The sequence below is a fragment of the Adiantum capillus-veneris genome, chromosome 21, assembly GCF_014529385.1.
Source record: "Adiantum capillus-veneris isolate H3 chromosome 21, ASM1452938v2, whole genome shotgun sequence".
Classification (NCBI taxonomy): Eukaryota; Viridiplantae; Streptophyta; class Polypodiopsida; order Polypodiales; family Pteridaceae; genus Adiantum; species Adiantum capillus-veneris.
The window spans coordinates 60084066-60104166 of NC_140951.1; the positions used below are offsets into that span (position 1 = coordinate 60084066).

General features: G+C 40.3%; 1 protein-coding gene across 1 annotated transcript; it reads right to left on the minus strand.

The window, feature by feature from the left end:
• Positions 1 to 2038: 2038 nt before the first annotated feature.
• Positions 2039 to 19261, minus strand: LOC147431028 (fructose-1,6-bisphosphatase, chloroplastic-like). The gene is made up of 5 exons (XM_086493617.1): positions 19195 to 19261; positions 12319 to 12679; positions 12068 to 12251; positions 11161 to 11557; positions 2039 to 2612 (listed from the first exon to the last, which is right to left on the minus strand). Exons 1-5 carry the CDS (start codon positions 19259 to 19261, stop codon positions 2212 to 2214), a joined length of 1410 nt encoding a protein of 469 aa, XP_086349743.1. The 3' UTR covers positions 2039 to 2211.
• Positions 19262 to 20101: the final 840 nt, after the last annotated feature.

Genomic DNA, 20101 nt, shown 5'->3' on the forward strand with positions numbered 1-20101 from the left:
GTGGTGAATCTTCTTTTGCCACTCGAAGGCAGTACAACTACTCCTAAAACCGGGCCTTCCAGAAGATGAACGCTTCTTGCCTATGTAATGCAAGTGCAATAAAATATAACTTTCTATTATTAATGGATGTTCTTGTTTTAAGTACCCTTGTCTCTGTTGTTTTTGAAACAATTTGTTTAACTCGTATGTCTTTGTCTATGTGTCAACCTCCCTAATACCTCGTTGCCTCTCTCTCTCTCTCTCTCTCTCTCTCTCTCTCTCTCTGAGATAGAGATATGAAAAAGACGAAAGAGTGGACAAGGAGAAAGAGAGAATCTTTTTAGAAATCTGCTCACCTAATTCCTAAAAAGCGCTCACCAAAAATTGCTCGCCTGGAAATATCCCCCGTGACAAACTTCCGACACTTCTTGTTGTCGACGATTTGCAACCGTATGCAATTTCGTTGATTGAATGCTAAGGAGCACTCCACCCACGGACGGCTTGAACACCTATAGGCGACCTTGGGCATGACCAACTCATCATGAGAGGCAAGTAGACCTTCATCGATGTGAATGGTATAGTTTAAGGCGCACATGTTGATTGGTCAACAATGGAGCACATGTTCATTGGTCCACAATGGAAACCATCTTGTGTCCATGTGCAAATTGAACACTGGCTGTTGAGGAGAAGTGTTCCAAAAGTTGAGTACTCTCCTTGGCTTCTATATATAGTTAATCATCCTCAAACTAAGGATGGTAAGGAGAGTGGACGTGGTAATCAAGCCTTTGAGGATATGCTAAAAGCGTCTATTAGTAAAAGTCAAATTGATTAGAGGATTATCTATCGAATCCTAGAACTTACCTATAACATTCCTAAATGTATATTTATTGGTTTAATCCCCTTTATGTTCATGTACAATTAAGGTGCAGTCAACTAATGAAAAGGTTCAATTGAGAAAAAAGAATTTCCTCAAGAACACATGGATATGCTATGCATTATTTCTCATAGTAATGTGCGACATGCATAACCACTACAAGAAGTTTGTAGGCAACAAAAGACGTCAAGTTTCCTTGGATAAAGGAGGACTAATATTTTTTATGATGCCAAAAGCATTTTAAAAGTATGAAGCCTGGAACTACTGCTAAGCTTTCACCGCGGAATTGTGGATTATTCAAGGTACTCAAGAAGGTTGATGAATAAGCTTATAGATTAGACTTACCAATACATTCTCATGTTTATCCTACTTTTCATGTTAGTTGATGTGGCTTATTCCAAAGAGTTAGTAGAGTTCACTGAACCTCCACCTCAACCACGTAGAGCCCAAAAAAGTTATAGATCATCACGACCTGCAAGTGCAGAATCATGCTTATAGGCAAGCTTTAGTCAAGTCGAAGGACAAACCTATGGAAGGTTCCACTTGGAAAACATCAGTGTACTTCCCAACTTTGTTTTCAAGGACAAACTCTTCTTCAAGGGGTATTAACGTCAAAACATATATACTAGGTCTAAGACCATAGGGGCTATGCCTGTAAAGGAAGATAGTTGGGAGGAGCTTCAATGTGCACTCTTAGCTGAGTTTAGTGTAAACCTTGTGCATGGTCACACATCTAGAAGACTACAAATGTAAATTGACACACACAGCATGCACGCTCAACCACCTCTTTAAATAGATCTGCAACTTTCCACTTAAGTGAGGCTTTTTATTTCCTTTCGCTTCTAGGGATTTTCCTTTTTCAAAATATTGGGGAGACCCAATGGATACTGAAATGAATGCTTTTATCTTACCTTAAAATTTTGTATGAGATATGAACTGAGTATCACGGCATGTTAATACATGCTCTAGAGAAGAACGGAGAAAGGTATACAAATTTATAATGTGCCTTTGATTAGTTAGTGAATGGGGTCCCTTCATTAAAGGGCCAAACTGACTTCCTTCACATTTTGTTTTAGAATGCCTATGAGAGGCTTCACCTTGTTTAATGAGGTGCCCAATGGGTCCTCATGAGGTTTCAAAACCTTCTCATACAAGCAGCAATAGGCGCAATAAAAACCCGCACCATGAGAAAGTGGTGAGCTGTAGCATGCACATTAAGAAAGCGCTTTACTAACAAAGTTGGGTGAATCTCAAATGATCCAGCAAACTATCATATGATACAAGGATCCAAGTTTCATTAGCTTTTCACATTCATGGACAAGCTTAACAAAAGATTGGCAACAAACTTTACAAAGAGACTACACCTCATACCCGGGATTCACAAGCTGTTGTACATTATCATAGCTAAGGAGCTCTGTGATATCATCAGGACTGCCAAGAAAAAGGGGAAGCCTTTGATGTAACTCCACCGGTTGTATATCAAGAATGCGCCTCTTGCCATCACAACCCTTACCCCCAGCTTGCTCTGCAATAAAGCTCAACGGATTTGCTTCATACACCAATCTCAGGTGAGCTCTTGGGTTCATGGCTATCCCACCATACAGAATTGTCCTGTGAAAATCTGCTACAAGTGAGCAGATATATCTAGCTGAATACTTCTTTGGATTCTGGCCCTTGCCCTGCCTTACATCATCAATATACCTTCGCAGGCCTTCAGGCCAATCAAAGTATCGTGCATCGTTGACAGAATATATTTGGCCTACAATCAACAGAAATGACAAAGGCAAAGGACTTTGGAGTCATAAGAAAGAACAAAAACAGGAATTCTCAAGCTGAAATCTACGTAGAATTCAATAAAACACCATCATGCACAGTCCTTTCGAAGCCTCATGAATTCTTTCTACAGCACACTGCATGCACTCGCACATACATATAGAGAAACGTGGTGCCATTCGAGTGGTCATGCATGTTACAATTGCACTATTCTTGTCAAGACCATATCCAAATCTTCAGCTCTAAAACATATCATCAAAGTAGGGGGTGAAACTTGGTTTATGTATATGCTCCCAAATCCAAAGCTTCCCATGCAAGAACGGATTCTTGTCAAGGCTATAGACCATCAGCTCCTTAAATAACGCCACACATTTCAAGGCTTCCATCATAAATCCCAAGATGCATATGATGCCTGGCATTCAAGAACATAAACTAGGTACCAGTTGGAAAGGCAAATGCATAAAGAAACATGCAGATTTTCACAGTACCACCTTGCCACACAATACAAAACACTTCACAACTTGAACCACCAAACCTATATTTGCATGAATCCATGAAGATGCCCAACTTCTCCCTCAAAGGAAAACTTAATCATTGCCATGCAAGCAGACATTTAAATGATGGAGAACTACATCGAGCGCAAAGAATTCAAAACAACAAACTTACTGTAGCATTGCAATAATAATAAAGCCTGAAAGAAACACTTGCACATCTATTAATACGATACGATCATAAACTTCAATATCACATGCACACTGGCTTTGTGTACCATCTGAGCATGTTACTGCTAAGTTAGACTAAGGTCGAGGTAAGCCTAAAAAACCTTAGTCTAGCACCTCTGTGAGCCTGCTCAAATGGACCTGCCTTTCCAGACAGATCCATTAGTCAGCTAATGATTGTGCATGAGACAGTTGCATAAATGGATGTACAAGGTATAGTCAGGTGTTGTCGTGCTTTATGGGCATTCGGAAGTATCATCGTGTAGACTAGAGCACATAAGATCTGTGTCTCTGCTCTCAAGAGACAAATCCATAAGCGGAGCATGAGAAGCGCACTACTATGCACTAAACATGGACATTGGCATCACTCCTAGAGAAATGGGAGATATCAAGCTTCCTATCATATGCAAGGAAGTGAAGTCGTAGGAGAATGGTTGAGAATGTGAACAGTCGCAGCCATTGCCTTCACCCACGATGGCAAGTTAACTCTTCATGCTTGAGCATAGTCTGGGCCACCACAACAACAGTCCTATTCTTTCCTTCCACAACTCAATTCTGAAAGAGATCCGATGTTTGCAAGTTCACACTTGATGCCATTGTCTGTCTACAAATACCATACAAAAGCATTGGAGGCAAAGTCACCGCCCCTATGCACACTAATAGTCTTCAACTGCTTTGTTATTTATTTCTCCCCAAGTATAAGCCAACTCTTGAAGTTCTCAAAGGTCTCATTCTTCTGCTGAAGAAAATACACCCAAGAAACAACTGAAGTCATCCACTAGCTCTCACAACCTGATGATGTGGCACTATTACAGCAAAACACACACACACACACACATGCTGTACACACCTGTAGATTATGGGCTATACAGATAGGCTCATGATACGTCACTGTGCTTATATGACATCCTGCATCTACTAGCTCACCAAGTGTATCAATAAAGACACACTAGGTAAGACATGCAAATGCTCGCACACATCATGCTTCGCAATTTCGGCAGGTACAAGACCACGAATATGCATCTACTAGTCTAAACTTATACCACTGGTTTCCCAACCACACCTTACACAACCATTTGTGCAAAAAGGGTTATGCGGGGATCCTAACTAATCTAATGGAACTTTCCGGGCAAGCAGGTCCTACCAATAGGCTCACAAGGGTGTTGATACACGTCCCTCTAACCTTTTTCTAAGATTTTGCTCTAAGCGTAGTAGCATGTCCGCTTGGCACATCGACCCCGTGTGCATGTGACACCATGACATAGAAAAATGGGGGAAAATATATAATAATGTCAGCACCTCTCTAGCCAGGTGCTAGTCCCCAAACCTATAATAATGTCAGCTAACCAAGCACTAATCCCCACAGTAACTAGGAATTCAGATCCTTACTCCATGCCAACCTACCATTTGGGGTGATACATGACATCACAAGGTCAAAAAATGATGTATGTCTCATTCAAGGACAAGCTGCACAAGCACAAAATAGCCCTCACGAGTCACTCCTTATTACTTGATGTCAGAGCCACCATAGACACGAGGTGAAACTCTAACAAGATACATATACCTTCATAAGTTCAGAATAGTCTGAACTCACGAATTATAAGAGGGGATTAAACACTCACAAAGCTACAAAAGCAAGTGACACAAGAAAACAAGAAAAAAAACTAAATCACTTTATTTGCTACTAAATAAAATTGGATAAAACAAACCATTATTTCACTTAAAAATGTTTTTAGAAAAGGCATAAGAAAAGTAAGTTGAAGCAGCTTACTTGACTAAAGTACTCAACTTTAAACTAACAAGGATAACACATCTCAAAGACTTAATCCTAGTAATCAGACTCCACACAACAACTTGTAAAGGAACAAATTCTTAAGTCCTAACGTAAGCTAAATACTAGAAATGAATACTACAACAAACCTACGAAGAAGAGGCTGAAAATAACCAAAAAAGTACAAAGATCCATACTTGACAATATGTGACCTCAACTTCGTTGCTTGTCCCAGCAGGAAGAATAAGATTATCACCTTTATCATGCATAGCTTGGATAACAGCTATGACATCCCTACTCACGTCGTCAGTGCCCAAGAGTAGGTGTAGGTTTTTGATAGAGGTCATTCATGCTTTGAATGTACTCTATAAAACCAACGATCTAAGTTTCTATCACTCTCCAAAGGTGATGGGCATATCAGCCATGATAAAGGCTAGCATCCTTGGCACTTGCATCTAAGCAGCCATTTAGCAACTAAGATTGTAGCAATGTTTAGGCCTCTAAGTTCTAACCATGAACTGTGTGAATTGTGAGAAGGTATCACTGTTTTGCAACCGGTCTTCACAGTTGAATTTGGACCTGTTTTTAGCCATAAGTCCAAGCAAAAGCACCCTTATATTAATGCCTTATTTAGATCATTCCTGTAAGGTGCAGACAAAAATTGGAATCTAAAGGCCTACTTAGTACTTCCTTTCTCACGTCAGCCCAAGAGCAGTCTCTTCAGAGAAATTGCTAGAGCCATCAGGAAGAAGAAGTTTGGAGCATTTGAGAGTGCGGTCAGCCAAAAACTACACTATCTATTGGCGCTTTCATTAGATTTCATTGAAAACACTCTCATTCAAGAGCATGGAGGCCACTATTTTACAATTTTTTTGTGCAATGAAGTACAAACTATTTCAATAACAGGGTAGGGGGACCATGAGACTTGAGCGGTTGATTGGAACCTAATGATTAATCATGGTATCAATCTCTCCCTTCTCTCTTGTCCCACCTAGAATAATCAATTTTCACTTCTATATCTCTCTCTATCGTCTCCTACAGAATAGTGAAGGTAGAGATAGAGAGAAGACGACACCACAAAGGGGTCCTAACTAACCCTATCAAGGACCTCCCACTCTGTTGCCTAGTTGGTATTTGCAACTTTATTGCACAAATAACTTTTACAAATGATCATACCTCTTGCATTTTCATTCATTGACTTCCACTAACAATTGCAATCCATAACCAAGCTCCATCGAGCAGCCAAACAAATCCATTCCCAATCAATTATCTTGCATTTTTCACTAGACAATAGAAGTGTTAAAGTTTATACATCTCAAGTGAATGCGTGATGTGATCCTAGTTACTAATTTGTCTTTTAGGTATTTATTTTACTTATTTGACATGATTCTAGGTAGGGCAAGTTATAAGCACACCCAAGCCCCATTGTAAATCATGAATTCATTGTCGTGGTTGGTTGGTTCAACAACCTCTCAGCTTGAAGAGGTGTGCTCACAAAGTGCACTCAAAGAAGGGGAGCGGGAACTCCAACCATCAGTACTAGAAGAGCTCAACACCATATAAGAGCAAGTGCGGGTCATCAAAGAAGGGGAGGAGCAAAATAAAGAAATGACGATTTCTTGGGTGGACATAATTAGTAATTACAAAAACTCAAAAGAAAGCGGATGAGACCGAGAAATGGATTGAGGTCACCAAAAAAGGCAAAGGCAAAGGCAAAGAATCAACTATCACAAATTGCTAACGTGTCAAGCCACTGAAGAACGGAGCCGACTTCCAGAACCCGGCTGAGGGGCCTAAACCCTAAGAGAAGCAATAGAAGCAACAGAAGAAGATTCAACCAACTTAAGCCTCCCGTCCAATGGGGCCTAAAGTAAAGCAGCCCACACACACATACAAAAAAAGCGTAGAAGCTGATGACGTGGCATCCTGCATGGAATTCCGGATTTTGTGTTGGCTTGCTAACGTGGCATCCTATACGGAATTCCGCATTTTACACTGGCTTGCTGACGTGGCAGATTGTACGGATTTTACGTTGGCTACTGACATGGCATATTGTATGGATTTCTGCGTTTTACGTTGGCTGCTGACGTGGCAGAGCTGTAGGGATTGCTGCTTTTGTGCTGGCAACTTTCAAGCACTTGCTTTTGAGTTTGAAAGATTTTCATGTAAACTGCTTTTTATGGCCAAGGGCCTTTAAATATGTGCAAAGGGCTCATTCTCTGGCACGCTTCAGTGAGAAGGTGCAAAGCGCGAGTACTGGCATTGAACTGAGTTCAAGTAATATAAAGAAATGCCGAAACGGGCGCCAAGGTTTGGGGCCAATGCTCTCTGGGGTGGAACCTTGCCACTCCCTATGTCGTCTATCTCTTTCCGTTCAGTTGTTATTGAAGTGTTAAAAGTCTGTTCAGTTTGTTCTTTTTTGTTGGCATGTGGTGCCCGTCTTGTGACAATGGTATCAATCCCTCCTTGAAAGCAAGTAATCGTCTATGATTACAGCATATCTGTAAAACAACTCGAGTTAGCTCAAAAATTTCCGAGGGTCATTCTGAGGGACAATTAGTTTTCTCAATCCAAATCGGAGCTCTTAATTTCTTGGGTCGTCAACTTCCCAGAAGAATCTCATCCAATAAGGAGTCTCATTCCAAATCGGAACTCTTGGTATCATGGGTCATTGACTTCCCAGAAGTATCTCATCCAATAAGGAATATTCAATGGGTGGCACATCACAATGCAACACAAATGCTCACATATGCATGTTACAAGACATAGAATCATAAAGTCACCCATGAACATTCCCCCACAAATAACCACAAGGGTCTGGGCCATGACCTGTTCAACGACTCCCTTATCACTCCTCTTGCAAATAACCTAAAAAGATCCGGGCCATGAGATATAGAGGCCTTTTACAACCAACAACCCCAAGACCGCAGCCTACGTCGTTTGGAGGTGCTGAGAGTAACCACTGCTCAGACTTCTTAATACTCCCCTCGTAAATAACCATCCAGGTCCATGAGTAAAAACAACACTTTTCAATCATTCAATACTCCCCCTGCAAATAACCACAAGGGTCCGGGCCATGAGTATGAACAAGCATTCTCAAACATCATTTCTCACTACTCCACCTAGGAGTAAAAATCACAAATCATTGAAACCAGTATTAAAACCAGAGTCAGACAATTCAAATCGGCACCAAGAGAGGTTTTAAACAGATACCATCCATTTCGAACAAATTTCAAACAGGATCACCAAACAAGTTCTCAAACATAACTCAAACTTAAAAAGCAATCTCGACATCAATTGAGGTCAAAAAGTTGATTGACTTTCCATCCTGAAACCTGCACCAAAAATTAGGGTTAGGTTCCTTCCATAAGGTCGTAGCCGACCACAGCATGGTCCATCATCTCTTGGACGAACAGTGTTCCTCTCGCGGCGATGGTAGTCACAAGACATAGCAATCACACCGGACCTCCAAGGTTATCAGCTCGAGAAGAGACACCTATTGAGAGATGTCGAGAAATTTCAAGTTTTAATCTGCTAGAGTTTCTGTGGCAAGCATTTCAAGACACCCCACTCGGCCAAAAGCTGCCAGAAACCATAAAACTTCGAGCAAAATTTTCTTGAAAGCTTGCCAAGTCCTTGGAGTGTACGGCTTGGTAGCTATAAACATCCAACATTGCATGGCACTGCTTCTGAGAAAAAACAACGGCTTGAAAAGAATCCTTGATCCTTCTTTGCCAGTGATCTTTATGGCTTATGCCCTGTAAGACAGAGCGATGAAGACGGAAGCGCACCCGATGCATGACGAAGTAAGGGTGGCAGACTGGTAGTGGCTAATAAGTCCGAGGTCAAGACACGAAGATTCTTCGAATAAAATTCCAGTAGACTTGGGAGGCGCTGGTTTGCTCTGTCTGCTCTTTTGTAGGACCGGTATGCTTTCGAGAAAGCACACGCCTCATGCTCTGATACCACTATCATAAGATGAGCACCACGTGCCAACGGAGAAGAACAGACTGAATAGACTTTTGGCACTTCAAATAACAACTGAACGGAAAGAGATAGATGACACGGGGAGTGGTGAAGTTCCACTCCAGAGAGAATTGGCCCCAAACCTTGGCGCCCCTTTCGATATTTCTTTACATCACTTAAACTCAATACAATGCCGGTACTCGCACTCTGCACCTTCTCACCGAAACGTGCCAGAGAATGAGCCCTATGCACATAATTAAAGGCCCTTGGCCATAAAAAGCACTTACATGAAAATCTTTCAAACTCAAAAGCAGCTGGCCCAAAAGTAGGTGCTCAAAAGCTGCCAACACAAAAGCAGGAATCCGTACAACTCTGCCACGTCAGCAGTCAATGTAAAACGTGGCAATCTGCCACGTCAACAGCCAACATAAAATTCGAAAATCCGTACAATCTGCCACGTCAACAAGCCAGTATAAAATGCGGAGTTCCGTATAGGATGCCACGTCAGCAAGCCAACGCAAAATCCGGAATTCCGTACAAGATGCCACATCATCAACTTCTACGCTTTTTTTGTATGTGTGTGTGGGCTACCTTACTTTAGGCCCCATCGGACGGGAGCCTTAAGTTGGTTGGATCTTCTTCTGTTGTTTCTATTGCTTCTCTTAGGGAAGCCAGTATAAAATGCGGAGTTCCGTATAGGATGCCACGTCAGCAAGCCAACGCAAAATCCGGAATTCCGTACAAGATGCCACATCATCAACTTCTACGCTTTTTTTGTATGTGTGTGTGGGCTACCTTACTTTAGGCCCCATCGGACGGGAGCCTTAAGTTGGTTGGATCTTCTTCTGTTGTTTCTATTGCTTCTCTTAGGGTTTAGACCCCTTGGCCTAGATCTGCAAGTCGGCTCCGTTCTTCAGTGGCTTGACACGTCAACAATTTGTGACATCAACCTCGACCCCACACCCACCACCATTAACTTGACACTAGTCGAGGAGCAAAGGAGACGTGGGCGTTCGCCATTCCTTACATGTGAGGATTACCGGCCTCAAAGACCAAGATAATGTTCAGAAAGAGGTCAACGAACTCATGTTTATGATGGGGGTTACTGCGCCAACGCATACAAAGACTCGGCGAGTAGGTAACAAGAAAAGTGAAAGCAAGGGGGAAACTTCCAAGGAAAGAGCGCTTATTCTCCGCTTCCCCTCTATGGAAGCAAAGAAGGACTTTTTGAAGAAAAGATGTTCCAAAGTTCATTATCTTGGAAATCTTGGACGTGATGTGTTCACAACTCACAAATGGGGATTCTTGCACATAGTGTGCTCTATAATTCAACTTTCTATGAGGCAACCGATGCTCAAGATGGCATTCTTCTCAAGTGACACATTGGTGGTTGCAAAACTAAGTTGTACCCAGTATCGGCCGATACTGGGGTTTCCTTGGTAGGTTCTTCATCGACTCGAGTCTTCCTACATATGTCGATTATGAGCTGCAAAGCGGGTGTTAAAGTTTATGCATCTCAAGTGAATGCCCAATGTGATCCTAGTTATTAATTTGTCTTTAAGGTATTTATTTTACTTATTTGACATGATTCTAGGTAGGGCAACCTCTATTGGGAAGTATATAAGCACACCCAAGCCCCCATTGTGAATCATAAATTCCATGCCGAGTTCAGCAAACTTTGTCTCTTCCGTGCATTCTCTGGGGACAGCAAACATAGGTAGCCTTCACAGGCATCAATAAACATAGCCATCAGTGTTGGCTTGACCACTCATACACTACACAAGAATTTTTCTGGTTTGCTTTCCATGGCCAATAGCACCCAAGCTGGGGAGTACAAGACTGACAGATATCTAAATTGCAGCTGTGTCAAGTGCAAGTATGGACAAAGACCATCTATCTATCACAAAAAATGGAAGACATTGGACATTTCATGAAATAACAAGGCTTCTTAATGTAAACCTTTTCTTGCTGATTCTAGCAACCAAATAACAATTCTTAACCAGAAGATTACTCACATAACACAACTTTTTCACCAACACTAATTGAAACACAACAGTTTCTACTACGTAAGTTCATACCTCTCTTAGGGATGCTTAAATTTGAATTTGTGAGCACAAAATCTCCAGTAGAGCGGTTAAGAGTGAAGGCATGGGTTCCTGATCCAAGGGAGATGCACAACACTGTGGCTGAAGAGTATAACGCATAAACTGCTGCCACAAGCCTTTCCCCTCTCTGAAGAACATTCAGTTCTGCCTTCTCAGCTTCAGGCAATGCATCAGCTTCCTCCAGCCTTCTGTAAATTCCAAAAATGCTCCCAGTTGGAATGGAAGCATCAATGTTGCGAGATCCATCAAGGGGATCAAATACGGCCACATATGGACCTGTATCGTTGAACCAAACTGGCATGTCATCTTCTTCTGAAGCGATAGCAGCAACTTTTTGAGAACTTTTCAGGGCTGCCTTAATGATATCATTCTGCAACAAAGCAGTGGCAAGCATTGAAGAAATGGGGTTATAATCCTTACCTTCTGTGGCATGCGCACAAACCCTGTTTCACCCATAAATATTGTAATATTTCGAAACACAATGGTCTCATCCAAGATATCACATGCCACAATGTTGCTTATAGTGTACATGCAGAGTATTCACGAGCTCATTTCAATGTACTTTCACCACCTCTCTATCACACACATGTTAATAGATTGATGCCAGCTTCTTTTCATGTATGTGCCAATCCACACCCAATGAACGTGTAAAGCATGACAATTGCACGATGTAACACATGTGTACACCTTAACTTTCCAGGCATCAACCATTTGGCGCCTCACCCATACATCAAATGCTTCAAGTCAAGATATCATGAGACTATGCCGTCGAAAACATCCTTAGCACACAAATTTTCCAGCTGCTCGTGTATATCCATTCAAACATGTACATAGATGTTCTGACCAAAAACTGGAACCAATGTAAACAAAAAGAACTCACTGATACGAGGTCCAGTGGTTTGGGGGCATCACGACCACTGGTAGCAACGGAGGATGCTTTTGGTTGCTTTGCAGATGCTGCTTTGACAGTGGATGGAGAAGCCAGGAGAGAGGCAATACTGGCACAAGCTGCTTGAAGGTGGCTGACAAGGATTACCAAACCATCATCTGCACCGCTGCCTTCTCTGCTCAAAAATGATAGTAAAGATACCTCGACACCGCCCTCTACATCTAAGCTTTCCATAACCTTACCGTGAGAGTCTGATGTTGCTCTCAAATGCTCCTGGAAGCTGCGATAAGAGAGTCTTTGCACAAATGAGGCCTTGATACGAAAATGGGAGACAGAGAGCTCGTGTAGACAGGTCCTCGACAAGGGAAAGGAACACGAGCGAGACGCAGGAGGAGACTGCAGACTCGCAAGCATTGTGGGTGATGGTGCTCAAGAATGCTTCATCGCTATAGCAGTGAGCGGCCGCCCGACATGATTCATCATCCAATGCGCGGTGTTTCAAGTGTTTGGGTTCAAAACCCGAAGGCTTTAGCGCAAGAGCCCCTTTCACACCCCCTTGACAACTCGTGAGACGTCTAGGCCTTAGGGGATGGGTTGGCCAACCTTATTTGGCCGGGAAGACTCACCTTAAGAGTCGGGCTGCCTCCACCTAGGTGGGTTGGGGGTGTGTGTTGTAATTTCAATGTTGTAAACAATTCTCCAAAAAAAAAAAAAAACTTGAAACCCTAGCTAAGGCCTTTGTCACACGCGTACGCCGAACGTATGTGCAAATGAGTTGGCAAAAGCGCATTCGTTGGTTGCCATGTCCATCAGAGCGCAAATTTGCCGCCTCGCTTATCAAAGGCCTCGTACATGAGTGACTGTGGTTACTCATCTTCCTACGTGGAAAAGGAATCTCAATTGAACTACCTTCACTCCCTAAAAATGCGGGGAAACCTACGTTCATGGTATAACTGTGAAGTTGGAACTTGGAGATCCTCTTTTTAGGTAGGGCTACACCTAGTTATGGTGTGCTACCATGATTTCTTTGTTATTCATGTGTGACTATGCAGGTTGTGCTCAACTGAGTGAGCTTTATTGCAGTAGCTCTCCCACAGCTCATGTGCGAGGGCTATTGCTACGAGATGATTTCTTTGTTATTCATGTGTGACTATGTAGGTTGTGCTCAACCAAGTGAGCTTTATTGTGGTAGCTCTCCCACAGCTCATGTGCGAGGGCTATTGTTACGAGATTGGGCACCCTCCTGTTGTATGTGGTTAACTGCAATTGGGATAGTTGGCTTAATGGTTAATTATGTTGTGTTTATTTGGTTTTACTATAATAGTGAGTTGATGATGATTTGTAGATTGGAATTCTAAGAGTTGAAAAGGAGGCGCTGGCAAATAATAACCCTCTCGGCCATTTTACCTTTGTGTAGTATTTTAGACTTTTTATTCAATAAGCCACTATGGCTACTTGTGAATAGCTCTAGTGAGAATTCACCCTTATGGGACATGCAATAAGTGATATGTTCCACTCAAGTAATAAAGGGGACTAGATGTAAAAGAGGGGTCTCCAATTTTGGCACCCAAAAAACTCAAATAATAAATTAAATACCAAACTCCACAAGAAGGGCTGCTGTGGAGTTTGGGGCTATGATTTCAGGCAGTGTTCGGGAAAAATCATTTTCACAAACATACAAAAATCCCTCCAAGACAAATCTAAACTAGAAATTCTACAATACTAGCTAGTATTTTTACAAATTACACTATTTTTATGTATTTTAAGCGGAATTTTCTCCTTCTTGCCCTCCTCTCAACCGGCTACTTTGATTTTGCAACTGGCTCAAGGCTAAGCTGAGGCACACTTTTCCCGAACACTGATTTCAGGCCATTCATTTGAAAGATTCTCTGCTCTCCTCTCTTACACTATGCAAAATCATGATGTGTACTCTCTAATCATGTCTACATCTCTTACAATCTCTTACACTATGTCTTTGTCAAATTTATTCTCTCTCTCTCTCTCTCTCTCTCTATGTGTGTGTGTGTGTGTGTTGTCCTAGTCTAGGTGTGTGTGTAATTGGATTTGGGAGAGAAGGTGACAAGTTGATGGTGATGTTTGTGAGGAATTGTTGAATTATCCAAGCATCCGGTCTCCCCGACTCCCAATAGTGGTATCAGACCCACCACGTTCAGGTTAACTGGCACAAGAATTCAAATTTTTGAAATGGGCAACATCAAATTTGCAAACCACGGACTAATCGACAATTAATTGGCAATCGACCATCAAGTTTCAGCTTAACGACAGTAAAAAACGGGTATGCGTAGCATTTATTTTGAGATAAATGCTAAAGTTAATGGATATGTGAAGCTATACAGACAAGAAAAAGAAAGACGCGGCTTTCAAGAAGTTCAGCAAGGTCGATTTTGGCTTACGAAGAGAAAGAAGATGGGAATTTATTTTTTAATTGACTAGCGAGGAAGCTATTCGATTGGGATTAACACTATGGCTACTACTCGATTCCGATATCTTGAAGCTCCAAAGAATTTTAATGGTTTTTGAAGCTCGAAGGTTTTCAATTACTGCACATCGAAACCCTTGGGAACTCCACAGTCCGGACTCTGCGGGAACCAACCCTTGCTGTAAAAAATCCACTATGTCGACCGTCACAGAACCCTGCAAAACTTGCATCAAGCTGGGCGCCCTGGCCTTGGGAAAATTTTTGCCTTCATGCTCACAGGTCGAAACGCTCTCTACGGGTCACCATCATTCCATCTCCACCAGCGCTGTCGTCCTCCAATTCCACACGTTGCCAAGTTCAATTACATGCAGTGTACACACCTCAACTTAGTGAAAGATGTGGTTAAATTTAAAGCCTTGTCCGCTCAACATTTTTGACTGCCCATTCAGCTTTAAAAACTATCCACTTTAAGCAGTGATTCACCCCCCCTTCTCAACTCCTTGATCGAGCGCCGCGAGCAAGCACTAAAACCTTGGCTGCCATCATCCACAATCTTCGTAATTCACCCTCGAAAACCCTCGATTGATTGCTCTTCATTTTCCCTTTCAGCTGCAATCACAATTTCAAAGGCAATGCATTAACCCAAGATATATATATATATATATATATATATATATATATATATATATATATATATATATATATATATATATATATATATATATATATCATTCCAACTAGAGCTCTTCAACTTTGAATTATCCAAGACCCCTTAAGCTACAAGCGCACCTTGTCACCCGACATTACTCCACCGAAGATAATAACAGATGACATTTGACTGACACAACGGAAGCCGATTCTACTAATTGAATTTTATGGTGAAAATTAAATTATTTTGCCGATTGTTATTGCCATTGCTTTTGGGACATGGAGATTGGACGTACACGAAAATTCAATTGATCTGCAAAACAACCGCTCAACTCTTCACCGTTCTCAATTGAAACTTGGTGCACCATATTTTTGGACTCCACCGAAGATAATACCAGATGATATTTGACTGACACAACGGAAGCCAATTCTACTAATTGAATTTTATGATGAAAATTAAATTATTTTGCCAATTGTTATTGCCAATGCTTTTAGGACACGAGAGATTGGACACCAGCAAAAATTCAATTGATCTGCAGACCAACCGCTCAACTCTTCATCGTTCTCAATCGAAACTTGGTGCACCATATTTTTGGACTCGACGTCACCCGCGGCCGTCAAGCTAAGTACCCATTTATTTTTGCTTATTCCTTTATTTTTTTTAGCATTATCCTCCATATTGAACATATATATATATTTTTATATAGCCATTTTCTTATATATATATATATTATATATATATATATAATAATAAAAGAAAGAAAGAAAGAAAAGCACGCAATCATGGCACATCTTCCATAGCCGCCCACGATTGCTAAGCAGATTGCTAATTTGTAACAATCTCTCACTTATGAACGCATGCAAAGACAAGAATTTAGTATAAATTACTACACCTTGCACATGTTGAATCTGCATCGGGACCAAAACCAAATAAAGTTAGCAAAAAAGCCTTCACTTTCAAGGATTTTGATGGCACTAAGGATGCTAGCATGGTTCTAGCATGGGTTAGTCAATTAGATAACTATTTTTATGATGAAGATTTTCCCAAACGTGAAATGGTAAAGTGTGCATCAAATCACCTCATTAGTAGGGTTGCATTGTGGTGGAACGCCACCAAACAGCATGGTAGAAGACCACGTACTGGCATGCATTCAAAAAGTTATTTTACCTCAATTTTTATCCACACAATATAAAACTAAAGCACGATGCCAGTGGGATTTAATTCGATAGGGTCGAAATGAAGATATACAAGGCTACACTGATCGTTTTTTAAACTGTTTAATTCAGTTGCAAGCTATTGAACATGTGAGTCAAAGGAAATTGAAGCGTAAGTATATATCTGGCTTAGCACTACAAATTGGTAATGAGGTAGATATATTTGAACCAGATTCATTGTCGAAGGCTATTAATTGGCTCTTAATGCGGAGAAGAACAAAGGTGGACAACCTTCTCACACTGAAAAAACTGCTAACAGGAGCCGTAACAAGCGAGCTCCTTCCTCTCCTAATTTTGACAAGAACATACATCAAAGCCGTACCTTTTTCAAGAGATGCAGATTTGACAACTCTGCTACAACTTCTCAACCCTATGGCAGCAATAACAACAACACACAGAAGCGAGGCAACCAAAATTCGTCCAACTAACGTCCCACTCAAAACTCTAACGATAACAAAAAGGTGAAGTGTTTTAAATGTTTCGAGTATGGTTACTATGCAGATAAGTGTCCGAATGGTCCTGCTAAGAGCAATGGCCAATCCAATGGAGTCACCCAAAATCCAAACCAAAGACTTTACAACAAGAACTATCCCAACCGTGCTACAGTTAACCTCATTGAAGATGCTAATCCCAATGACAATGAAGTGGAAGCCAATTACAGTGAGGGATATGATCCTGAGTATGATCACGATGACAACCCATCTTCATGTACTACTATATGGGTGAAAGCATGTTAACGTGTCGCGCTTTTTGTGCTAGTTAGCATTTTCAAGTTAGCACATTTTTAAAAAGTTGGGCATCCAGTAAAATTTTTACAACTTATATCATAATTTGTCGGAGGTTGTACATTTGGATTCCTTGTTTCAAGAGCTTTCTACTGATATATCATATGTCATAGATCTTGGAGATGTAGCTCAGGTTATTGTACTAGTTAGCATATGTCAAAATTGTGCTAGCATTGTCCGGGACATGAAAAAGTGTGACAAGTTAACATGCTTTCACCCATATCTCCTCATGCTTTATTTAAAATGCAAGTCACAATCAAGGGTGAAAGTCTCTATTCTTTTAGATGATGGTAGTAGCCATGATTTTATTTATGCACGACTGCCACAACAACTCTCTCTCTCTCTCTCTCTCTCAAATTTCTTCACCTCACAAAGTCCAAATTGTTTTTAATAATCAACATTTTAATTGCAAAACCCAAGTCATGATTGAAGTTTGCATGAATTTACACAAGCATGCACATTTTTTATAGCACCATTGCATGGTCTTTGACATGATTTTGGGAATGCCATTCCGTCATGAATTTAATATGTTGATTAATTATAAAACTCATACCATGTCCCTCACTCATTATAATCAAAACTTCTCCATCCAAGCAATACTAGCACATAAAAAATTTCCACTTCTCTCTCATACTCAAGCCAAAAGAGCAATTCAAAAACAAGGGAAAACATATCTAGTGCTGGTAAATTAAATCTCGACTGAAACTGAAACTTCACATAAGTCCTCACATTATGATTTTCTCTTACAATTTAAGGGTTGTTTCATGCATGACCTACCACCTGGAATTCCACCTTCACCCCTAGAAGACCACAAAATAGATATTATACCGGGTAGTGAATCTCCTTGTAGAGCACCTTATAGTGTAAATCTGACTGTAAATAGGGAGATACAAACTCAAATCACTAACTTGCATGATTGAGGACTTATAAGACCTAGAAGTTCACCATATAGAGCTCCAATACTTCTTGCTAAGAAGAAAAATGGAACCTTTTGTATGTGTATCGACTACGGGGCTTCAAACAAGATCACCATCAATAATAGGTTCCCTATTCCTAGAGTGGGTGATCTGTTAGACAAATTGAAAGGGGCAAACATTTTTTAGCAAAATTGATCTCAAATCGAGGTATCATCAAGTCAAAATGTTTGACCAAGATATCTACAAAATTGCTTTTAAAACACAAATGGAATACTATGAATTTCTTGTCATGCCATTCGATCTAACAAATGCATCAATCACATTCACACGCATGATAAACAAAATTTTGATTGACTATCAAGATTTTGTGATTGTATTCTTTGATGATATTCTTGTATTCAGTAAATCTGAACAAGAGCATAAAGAGCAATTAACATGTGTCTTTGATCTGTTTGCACACAACCAGTTGTATTTGAATCTTGAAAAGAGTTCATTTTTTCAATCTAAATATCTAAGACACTATCGGGCAAGGGAATACATGTAGACCCTAAGAAAATTGAAGTCGTTCAATCATGGCCTAGACCCAAAAATTTGTATGAACTTTGTTCTTTTATTGGTCTATGCAATTATTACAAGAAGTTTGTATGTAACTTTGCTTACAAATCTTATTACCTCACTCTCTTGTTAAAGAAAAATTCTCCTTATGCATGGTTTGACTTGCAAGAAAGTTCCTTTAATGCACTAAAAAATGCTTTGACTAATGTACCTGTGTTACAATTGCTTGATTTTGATCGACCATTCTTTATGGTAGTCATTGATGCTAGTGGAAAAGGTGTCGTGCATTTCTTATGCAAGATAACCATCCGCTCGCTTTTAAAAGTCATAAATTCAAACCTTCTAATCAAAGTTCGGTACCTATGATAAAGAATTGACTGTTGTGGTATATGCTTTGGAAATTTGGAAACACTACTTAATGGGTGTTGATTTAATCATCAAAATTGATCAACAAAGTATCAACTTTCAAGTGTTTATTGTCTCAACCTTTAATAGATAATAGACATATTAAGTGGGTTGCCTTCATTCAAAGTTTTTAACCCAACGTTCAATACTAACCTCGTAAGGAAAATGTTGTACCTGATGCTTTGAGTCGAACACCCTCTCTTAATACTCTATCAACCATTACGTGTACTTCATTTGATTCTATGCCTGACACTTATGCAGAAGGTGATGATTTCAAAGCCACATGGTTTCATATGTTTGAAAATTTTGTGCACACATTTTTGGAGTCACTATTCAAGAATTTTTTTTCTTTATTTCAAATAGAAATCGTGTGCAACTAAACCTTTTTGTACATTGATCATTGAAGAATTGCACAAACCACCCTATGCTGGACATAGAGGATTTGTTGCTACTTTTTAAAACTTATGTTGTGATTTCTATTGGCATGCTATGAAAAGTGATGTTAAACAGTATGTTTCAACTTGTTTGATTTGCCAAAAAATCAAAGCAGCAACAACATGTTAAAAATTGGGACTTTTACACCCTCTCCCCATTCATGAAAAACCTTGGAAACACATTTCAATGGATTTTGGTTTTCCACTCACTGTTCACAAGCATGATATGATTTGGATTGTTATTGATCATTTTTCTAAACAAGCATACTTCACTCCTTGTAAGAAAACACTCACAGCACATCAAGCTACACTTCTATTTCTTACAACTGTCTTTCCACATCATGGTTTTCCTAAAGTCATAATATCTGATTGAGATTCTAAGTTTTGTAGTGCTTTTTGGACTACAATTTTTGAAAATGTTGGCACTACACTTGATTTCACTTCTACATTCCATATTGAATCTAATGGTCAAACATAAATCACTAATCGCACTATGATTGACTTATTAAAAGTTTACGTGTCTTCTCAACCCAAGAAATGGTACGATTACATGCATATTCTATCCTTTGCATATAACAACACCAAACACACTGCCACATGTATATCTCCATTTGAAATTGTGTATG

Bases quoted from the DNA above. Each gene is read 5' to 3' on its own strand.
- LOC147431028 (XM_086493617.1), bottom strand. From the start codon at position 19,261: ATGGTTGATAGAGTATTAAGAGAGGGTGTTCGACTCAAAGCATCAGGT. The intron at 11,558-12,067 runs GTGAGTTCTTTT...GCTTTGTTGCAG, and splicing joins AACCACTGGACCTCGTATCA to AATGATATCATTAAGGCAGC. The intron at 2,613-11,160 runs GTATGAACTTAC...TGTTGATTGTAG, and splicing joins TTTAAGCATCCCTAAGAGAG to GCCAAATATATTCTGTCAAC.